The sequence below is a fragment of the Macaca thibetana genome, chromosome 19 (assembly GCF_024542745.1).
Source record: "Macaca thibetana thibetana isolate TM-01 chromosome 19, ASM2454274v1, whole genome shotgun sequence".
In the NCBI taxonomy this organism is placed as follows: Eukaryota; Metazoa; Chordata; class Mammalia; order Primates; family Cercopithecidae; genus Macaca; species Macaca thibetana.
This window is the reverse complement of record NC_065596.1, coordinates 29,374,301-29,383,317: the sequence shown is the minus strand read 5'-3', so window position 1 is coordinate 29,383,317 and position 9,017 is coordinate 29,374,301. Positions and strand designations below refer to the sequence as shown.

General features: G+C 56.9%; 2 protein-coding genes across 7 annotated transcripts in view; one reads left to right on the top strand and one right to left on the bottom strand.

Moving 5' to 3' along the window:
- The window catches only part of NUCB1 (nucleobindin 1), a 250,733-nt gene that overhangs the window by 194,142 nt on the left and 47,574 nt on the right, over positions 1-9,017 (bottom strand). The window lies entirely within an intron of this gene.
- Positions 67-8,202, top strand: MAMSTR (MEF2 activating motif and SAP domain containing transcriptional regulator). Of its 6 annotated transcripts, none has more exons than XM_050772485.1 (9): positions 67-894; positions 1,521-1,599; positions 3,840-3,878; positions 4,825-4,967; positions 5,144-5,328; positions 5,682-5,784; positions 6,542-6,727; positions 6,817-6,871; positions 7,038-8,202. In XM_050772485.1, the coding sequence occupies exons 2-9, from the start codon at positions 1,542-1,544 to the stop codon at positions 7,319-7,321; spliced, it is 1,053 nt and encodes a 350-aa protein (XP_050628442.1). In that variant the 5' UTR covers positions 67-894; positions 1,521-1,541; the 3' UTR covers positions 7,322-8,202. The 6 variants fall into 6 exon arrangements, with proteins under 6 accessions (XP_050628442.1, XP_050628440.1, XP_050628444.1 ...); XM_050772483.1 differs by having other exon boundaries at positions 4,672-4,967; XM_050772487.1 differs by lacking the exon at positions 67-894 and adding an exon at positions 6,026-6,220 and having other exon boundaries at positions 1,272-1,599.

Here is a 9,017-nt window from a genome sequence, read left to right as displayed (position 1 = left end):
TTAAGACTTGGGGGCGCTAATGATGGTTTTCTGCAGAACAAGGTTGCAGGGCCCTTGTCTGGGCCCCTGCCGAGTCTGAGTAGGTATTTATAGCCACGGCCTTGGCTCGCCCTTTTGCATGTAATCCAATCCAAGAGCACAGGAGCTTCCCACACCCCTCAGAACACGGCCCTAAGCTTGCTCTGCCGATTATAAGGCCCTCAGTCCTGCCAGTGGGAACCAGCGATGTCTCCCTTCGACCCCCACCCGCAAATCCATACTCCAGCCCCCTCCTCCCTCAGACCCAGGAATCTGAGTCCCCAGCCCCCTCTGGACCTTTGCCTGCTGGGCACACTGCCGAATCCCAACACCTCTGTCCCCGTTCCCAGCACCCCAGAGGCCCCCGCCTCTTTTTCTTCAAACCCAGGAGTCGAGGTCCCCATCCCTCTCCTTTCTTGGATCCAGGAATCTGGGCCCCCAGTTTGAACTTTTCACTCCCCTGAACTTGACTCCAGTTGCTGCGTCAGGGAAAAAGTAGGTGACAGGTGGCACCTGCCGGCAGGGCCGGGACACGACCACCTGCCGCTGCTGCTCACTCGGCGCCCCTCTCCGGGCACCTGCTTCTGTCAGTCCGCCTGCCACCGCTCCACCCCACCCCACAGCCCCAGGACGCGCAGGGGGAGCGAGCCGGGGAACCCTGGCGTCCCCCCTCTACCCCCCAGCATCCCCCCAGGCCCGCTCAGGCCCTCCCAGCGGGTGCTCCCACCCCTTCTCAGGGTCCCCAGCGGGGCTCCCGGCACACCCCAGGAAGGTGGGTTGGAGGCGGTCCCAGGCTGGTGGGGCGGAGCCTGCGGTGTCCAGCCTCGGCCTCTAGACTCATCCTGCCCCAGAGCACAGCTTCGCCGAGCCCACCTGGTGAGAAGCCCCTGGGGTGGACGGGGGGCGCACTCCTCAACGGTTCTGTCCCCTCTCTGGTCCCAGTCCCTTCCCCAGAGACCCTGATGGCTGACACCCCACTCACTCCTTCTCAGATACAGGTCACAGGGCCCCTTCTGTTCCTCAGAAACCTATCAGGGCCGGGTTCCCCTCTCCACTCAGGATCTTGGATTCTCTTCTCCTTAGAGTATTGAGTTCCAGCCCTTAACCTCCTTCTCCTTCAAGATTCCAGAGTCCAGGCCCCACTGCTTCCTCCCTTTCCTTGATGCAGGGGTCCCAACCCACAATCCCTTCCTCCTCAGGACCTAGGATTCCCAGATCCCAGGTCCCTCCCCTCCCAGGATACCGGAGTTGAGGCCCTCAGCCCCTGTCTTTCAGACCAGGGGTCTAGGTTCCCAGCTCCCTCCTACCTCGGAGCAAGGTGTCCGGGTCTGCAGTCCCCTCCTCTACAGCCCCTGGGATCCAGAAGTTATGGCCCAAGGCTGCTCCTATTCCCACCTCCCTCGGGCCCTTTCCCTGCTGAATTCACTCACAGGGGCAGCCTTCTGACCTCCACTCTGAGCCAGCCCACTATGGGGCCCCTGCCCTGCCCCCTCTCCGTCCAGGTCCCCATCCCGGCCTTGGCAATGACCCTGGCGGCTTCCTCCCAGCGTTCCCAAATCATTCGCTCCAAGTTCCGATCTGGTGAGAGAGGGCTCTCTTCATGTGTGGGGGATGGGATCCTGAGAATGCTGTACTCTGGGGTGGGAAGGGAGGGGTGGTAGGACCCATGAGGCCTGCGTTTTTTGTGCAAAAGGTCACTGCATAAAGGAGGCCCCAGCACAGGGGTCCAGCTGTGGTGGATCGAGTGTGCAAATGGCTAGTACCACCCTCACGGGGGAGCAATGGGGATTGGAGGCCAGGGGTAGGCATGCAGAGTGTTCGAGCACTGTAGAGAAACAAGGGCTTACTATGGTGCACATGCAGAGGCAGAAGAGCAGAGGAGGGACTTCAGGGGACCAGTGTGCGAGTTTGGGTGAGGGGACAATGAGTTGTCAAGCTGTGAGTGCCAAAGGTCTTGTTTTAGGTCCCAGGGCAAGCAAAAAGTCTGCAAGTATAGCCGGGCATGGTGGTGCATGCCTGTAATCCCAGCTACTTAGAAGGCTGAGGCAGGAGAATAGTTTGAACCTGGAGACGGAGGTTGTGGTGAGCCAAGATCGTGCCATTTCACTCCAGCCTGGAAAACAAGAGCAAAACTCTGTCTCAAAAAAAAAAAAAAAAAAAAAAAAAAAATGTGCCAGTGTTTCGAACTATAGATCAGTTTCTGGGAAGGCAAAGGTACTTCAGTGTGCACATGAGATGTCTGTGTGATTGGATGGGTACAAAGACACCAGAAACCAAAGAGCAAGGAGTGTACAAAAAGGCACATATATCCAGAGAAGAGCAGAAATGTGCAAAGGGAGATCCTTGCTCCCAAACTGGGGGACAAACCCCGAGTGTGCACATAAGATAGTTAACATTCATCCTGGCCAGGTGTGGTGGCTCATGCTTGTAATCCCAGCACTTTGGGAGGCCGAGGCAGGTGGATCACCTGAGGTCAGGAGTTCAAGACCAGCCTGGCCAACATGGCAAAACCCTGTCTCTACTAAAATACAAAAAATTGACGCCAAACGAGGTGGCTCACGCTTGTACTCCTAGCACTTTGGGAGGCTGAGGTGGGCAGATTGCCTGAGCTCAGGAGTACAAGACCAGCCTGGGCAACACCGTGAAACCCCATCTCTACTAAAATACAAAAAATTAGCTGGGCGTGGCAGCATGCGCCTGTAGTCCCAGCTACTAGGGAGGCTGAGGCAGGAGAATTGCTTGAACTTAGGAGGTGGAGGTTGCAGTGAGTCTAGATCGCGCCACTGCACTCCAGCCTGGGTGACAGAGCAATACTCTTGTCTCAAAAAAAAAAAAAAAAAAATTAGCCGGGTGTGGTGGTGGGCACCTGTAATCCCAGCTACTTGGGAGGCTAAGGCAGGAGAATCACTTGAATCTGGGAGGCAGAAGTTGCAGTGAGCCGAGATCATGACATTGCCCTGAAGCCTGGGTGACAGAGCGAGACTCTGTCTCAAAAAAAAAAAAAAAAAAAAAAAAAGATAGTTAACATTCATCCTGGGCGACACAGCGAGACCTGTCTCTACAAAAAATAAAAACAAAACAAAAAAATTTAGCTAGGTGTGGTGGTGCATGCCTGTAGCCCCAGGTACTCAGGAGACTGAGGTGGGAGGATGGGTTGAGCCTGGGAGTTCAAGGCTGCAGTGAGCTGTGATCGCACCCCTGCACACCAGCCTGGGCTACTGAGCGACACTTTGTCTCTAAAAAAATAAAACAGATTAAAAAAAGGAAAAAAGAGTGTTAACATGGATGCTGAGGCACAGTGGGTCAAGGATGAAGAGTTCAAAAACACGCAAGTGCACGAAAATGGCATGTGTGCAAAACTAGAGCCCAAAGAGATGCACACTTAAAATGTGGATATGCGGAGAGTGTTAACTGTAGGAAGGCCCCCGGATAGCACAGAAAGTAGCAGGAGTGCATGGATAAAGGGAGGCGAGGTGCAAAGGGGCCAGGCTGCCAAGATGGCGATTGCGCAGGGGGTGGGGTGGGCACACGCTTGCTCATGGAGGGGGCAGGTGGAGCCAGGGGCAGGGCTGCCTCCTGCCTGCACGCTGGCTGGCTCGTAGCCCCAGAATGGCGCTGGCCCGCAGCGCTGCGCTGGCAGAGAGCAGGCGGGAGGCCCGAGGAAGGGAGCCTGCTGCCCGCCCACCCGCCTGCACAGGCTGTGTAAGGGGGCTGGGCACGCGTGTCCCGCCAACAACTGCAGCTCCCACCCGCCTGCCAGGCCAGGCTCCTGGACACTCCCTTCCCGCCTTCCTCCTCCCACCTCCCTCCTCCCTCCACAGTCCTCCAGCTTCGGATCCACAGACGGAATCAGGAGCAGAGTAAGTGTGGGCCCCAAAAGGGAGGGGATGGTGACTTCCCCGCCGATTGGGATATCCTGGAATACGGCTGCCAGATAGCCCTCATTGGTTCCTGCAGCTCAGTCCCCATCCCCGGGGACAGACCAAAATCCCAGCCTGTCCTTTCCCAAGGATCCAGGGGTCCAGGTCTCTGGCCACCCCACCCCTAGGAGCTCTGCTTCCTGCTTCTCCACCCCAATGAGATGCATGAGTTTGGATCCTGCTTCTTTGGAGAAGACGGGCATCCCAGTCTCCACATTTGGTATACACGAGAAGCTCTGGATGTAGTTTTTGTTTTTGTTTTTATTTTTGTTTTTTTGAGATGGAGTCTTGCTCTGTCGCCAGACTGGAGTGTCATGGCTCAATCTAAGCCCACTGCAATCTCTACCTCCCAGGTTCAAGTGATTCTCCTGCCTCAGCCTCCTGAGTAGCTGGGATTACAGGCAGGCGCCACCACTCCCAGCTAATTTTTGTATTTTTTGTAGAGACGGGGTTTCACCATGTTGGCCAGGTGGGTCTCGAACTCCTGACCTCAAGTGATCCACCCGCCTCAGTCTCCCAAAGTGCTGGGATTACAGGCATGAGCCACCGCGGTTGGCCTGGATGTAGCTTTCAGCCTCTCCTTCTCCCCAAGAACCAGGAGTGCAGGCCCCACCCCTGTCCTAGCAAAACCTCAGACATCTGTGATCCTCAGCTACCACACCCCTTTGTGATAGAAAATTCCTGCTTTACTTGAGAATGTAACAATCGGGCCCCCCCACACCTCCGCCCTCAGATCCAGGAGTTCAGGCGCCCAGCTCCCAGCACTCAAGTCTTGCGCCCTGGCCTGCCCTCCCGCACCCCGGGGCCCCGCTTTCCACACAGCCTTGCTCCTCCCGGCCTGGCTTGCTGCCTGCAGGCCTCTCAGGGTCCTTCATCGTCTCTCCAGTCTCGGATCCAGACCCGTGGATCTCAGCCTCAGGCCCTCCTCTGGCCCCGGCCTTGCCCTCAGGCACGGCCCCTTTCCTCTTCAGCCCTGGGGTCCTGCTCCCCGAGCCAGAATATTGTCCTCCTTGGAGGTCCCCAAAGAAGGTGAGTCTCGACCGGAGGGAGAGGTCCCTATGAGAGCCCAGCCTTTGTCTCCCTTGCTGCTGCTGCCATTTTTGCTCCTCTTTGGTGGCACCGAGCTGACTCTACTTTGCATGTAGCCCCGGGGCAGCAAGGTGGGAGCGGCGCTGAAGCCTAGCACATCATACCTGCTCTTCCAGGAGTCTCCCAAGATCTCCCAACGCTGGAGGGAGTCCAAGCCCAGGGGGAACTTGACATACCACCAGTACATGCCCCCAGAGCCGAGACAGGGATCCAGGGCGGACCCCCAAGCCGAGGGGTCCGCCCTGGGTCCTCCCGGGCCACCTCTGTGGGAAGGGACAGAGTCGCAGCAGCCACATCCTAGGTATGACGCCCCTTTCTGTTCTCCCAGGACCCAGAAATTCAGGTCCCAGCATCTTCCTCTCTCAAACCTCGAGTCCACGATTAGGGGATTCGGGCCCCCAACCCCCTCCTCCCCCAGGGTTTAAGAGTCCAGGATCCCAGCCCCTCCCTTTGCCCTTCAAACCCGAGTCTGAACCCCTAGTTCCTCCTCCCCCATGCACAGAAATCTAGCCCCATGTTTGCGCCCTCGGAGACCCAGAATTCTGGGCCCTCACTTTTCTGCATCTTCCCCAGCCCCCCGTTTTTGAGGACCCCAGAACGCCTTTTCCCCCTCTACCCCTCTAACCTTTGTTCACCCCTCACGACTATCACCAGGATGAAGCCCTGTGTTCTCACTCCCTGCCCACCAGGAGTCCCTAGCCCCTCGCCCCCTCCACACAAGTTGGAACTTCAGACCCTTAAACTGGAGGAGCTGACGGTAAGTTTGGGGTGTAACTTTCCAGGCTGGCTCTCTCCTTCGGTGGGGTCCCAGAATTCCAACCCCGCAGCCTCTACCCGCTGGAAATCCAGGACATCGGGTACCCAGTCCCATCGTGTTTTAGGGTCCCAGGAGTCCGGACCCCCAGTGTCTCCTTTCTCGGCTTCCAAATATCCTGTCCGGCTCCCGCCTGCGCCCCGGAGCCCGCCCAGCACTGCCTCTTCCCACCCCCCCTCCCCAGGTCTCAGAGCTCCGGCAGCAGCTGCGCCTGCGGGGCCTCCCAGTGTCGGGGACCAAATCCATGCTCCTGGAGCGCATGCGCGGCGGCGCCCCGCCCCGCGAGCGGCCGAAGCCGCGGCGCGAGGACACTCCCGCGGGTGCTCCCTGGCCGCGCCTCAGGCCCAAGGCCCTGGCAGCCGCCCGGCGTCAGGGCTCGGTGAGGGCGGGGCTATGCGCGTGTGGACCAATGAAGAGAAAGCAAAGTGGGAGGGGCGGGGAGTCGAAAAAACTAGCCAATGAAGTATGGGGGCGTGGATCAGCGGTGGGAAGCCTTGAAGCGAGGGGGCGTGGTTCAGAGCAACGGGGGGAGGATCTTTAGGGAAGAGGAGCTAATGAAAGAATAGGAGGCGAGACCAAAGGAGGGGTTGATGAGCAAGGGGTCGCGACAGGATCAAGGGGTGGAGCCACACGTTGCGAGTGGGTGGGGTTGCGCCCGGTGGGCGTGACTTATGGGAGCTACCCCTCCTGGCTGTTCTAGGTCAAGCCCAGCGCAGCATCTCACAGGCCACCTCTTCCACGTGCCGTGGATACCCCGGGGACGGCGCCGGCTCCAACTACCACTTCGGCTCCTGCTGCAGCTCCAGCCCTGAACCCTTCCTCAGCGCCGGGCTCACCGGCTCTGACTCTGGAGGAGGAGCTACAGGAAGCGATCCGGAGGGCGCAGGTAAGAGGGTGTGGGTTGAATCCGGCTAGGGTTCTCTAGTCAGGTCCAGGTCGGAGTCCGGAGTTCTCGCCGAATTTCTCCATCCGCAGTTGCTTCCGAACCGGGACATCGATGACATCCTGGAGGATCAGGTGGAGCCTGATGGTAGGATCTGAATTCTTAGATTTAGGGAAGGTAGGGGCTGAGGTTCCGGACTCCTACGTCCAAGGGAGGCATGAGCTGGGGAGCTGGACTCCTGGAAATGGGGTTTAGGGGGCTGGCGCCCGGACTCCTGACTTTCCCAGCTCACGTACCATTCTTTATCCCGCAGACCCCCTGCCCCCCATTCCCCTGGACTTCCCTGGCTCCTTCGACGTGCTGTCCCCTTCCCCGGACTCTGAAGGCCTCTCGTCTGTTTTCTCCTCTTCACTCCCATCTCCCACGAACTCCTCCTCCCCTTCTCCCAGGGACCCCACGGACTCCCTGGACTGGCTGGAGGCCCTGAGCGGGGGTCCTCCTCTGGGTTCTGGTCCCCCACCCCCCAGCATCTTCTCTGCTGACTTATCTGACTCCAGCAGCAGCCGGCTGTGGGACCTGCTGGAGGATCCGTGGTGATGGATTCTGGGATTTACAGAGACAGAGAACTGGTGGGGGTGGAGAGAAGCTCTTTGGGGGAGGAGAGGGAACTACCAGCAGAGCCCCTCCTACCGCAGACACAGGATGGGAGACAACCTCCAACCCCACCTGCCTCCTGAAGTGCTGCTGACATGCAATGCAACTGCCTGAACTTTGCCTACCTGGCCTCCTTATGATCCCCCTCCGGGATGGTACGGTTTGGGGGCTTCTTTTGCTGCTGGCCACAGCAAACAAGCTGCTTGCTGCTTCCTTCAGAGGCCTCATGGATGTTTTTACATGCTCCCGACCCCAGTAGATGGCTGTCTGTTGTTTGGGGAGCCTGGAAGGTGGTTATGTCTTTTGAATGCAGGAGAGGAGCAAGAAAGAGTGGAGAGGGAGAAAGGGGGAGCCAGACCCTGACCTCCCGGGGTTGTGGTTGGAGATGAAAAAATTAGAAGCATCAGGTCTAAGATCAGCTTCTCTTGGAAGCAGAGTCTGAGACAAGATATAAATGCCAGTGATTTATTAAAGAAGTGTTCTGCCGGGCACGGTGGCTCATGCCTGCAATCCCATCACTTTGGAAGGCTGAGGCAGGTGGATCACCTGAAGTCAGGAGTTCCAGACCAGCCTGGCCAACATGGTGAAACCCTGTCTCTACTAAAAATACAAAAAAAAAAAAATAAAAAAAATAAAAATAAAAAAATTAACTGGGCATGGTGGCATATGCCTGGAATCCTGGCTACTTGGAAGGTTGAGGCAGGAGAATCTCTTGAACCCGGGAGGCGGAGGTTGCAGTAAGCCAAGATCGCTCCATTGCACTCCAGCCTGGGCAACAGGAGAAAAACTCCATCTTAAAAAAAAGGAAAAAAAAAAAAAAGAGAGAGAGAGAGAAAAAGAAAAAAATGTTCCCAGGAGAAGCCAGTAGAAGAGTGGGGAAAACAGGACAGCAAAGGGGAAGAGGAGCAAGAGGTGACCTCAGGTGAAGTGCCAACCTCAGCCTAATCCTGCAGGGAGCTCCAGAGCACAAATTAAGTTGTGGAGTCTTTCCCATCTTGGGACATATGGAACTGGGCCTTTGTATCTCCCTGTTTGAGCTTGTAGCCGAACAACAAACCACCCCCAAACCGGCCTCAGTGGCAAATGCCTGTAACCCCAGCACTTTGGGAAGCTGAGGCAGGCAGATCACTTGAAGCCAGGAATTCAAGACCAGCCTGGCCAACATGGTGAAACCCATCTCTACTAAAAATACAAAAAAACTAGCCAGATATGGTGGTGGGAGCCTGTAATCCCAGCTACTTGAGAGGCTGAGGCAGGAGAATTGCTTGAAACAAGGAGGTGGAGGTTGCAGTGAGCTGAGATCATGCCACTTCACTCCAGCCTGGGCAACAGAGTGATACTCCATCTCAAAACAAACAAAAAACAAACAACAAAAGCCCACACCACCCCAAAACTTAGAGCTGTAAAACAATAACTATACATGATTGCTCACAAATGCATGGGTTGACTGGGCTCAGCAGGGCAGTTCTTCAGTTTCATGTTATGTTGGCTAGAGGTGCAGTCATCTCAGGGCCCACCTGGGCTAGCACATACAAGATGGTACATTAGATGTGTGTGGCACCATGGTGGGGATAGCATGAGGACTGGGCCTAGCTGGGTTGTGGGGACATCTGGACTTCTCTCATTCTCCATGCAGTGT

Bases quoted from the DNA above. Each gene is read 5' to 3' on its own strand.
- MAMSTR (XM_050772487.1), top strand. From the start codon at position 1,488: ATGGGGCCCCTGCCCTGCCCCCTCTCCGTCCAGGTCCCCATCCCGGCC. The intron at 3,879-4,824 runs GTAAGTGTGGGC...TCGTCTCTCCAG, and splicing joins CAGACGGAATCAGGAGCAGA to TCTCGGATCCAGACCCGTGG. The intron at 6,728-6,816 runs GTAAGAGGGTGT...CTCCATCCGCAG, and splicing joins AAGCGATCCGGAGGGCGCAG to TTGCTTCCGAACCGGGACAT.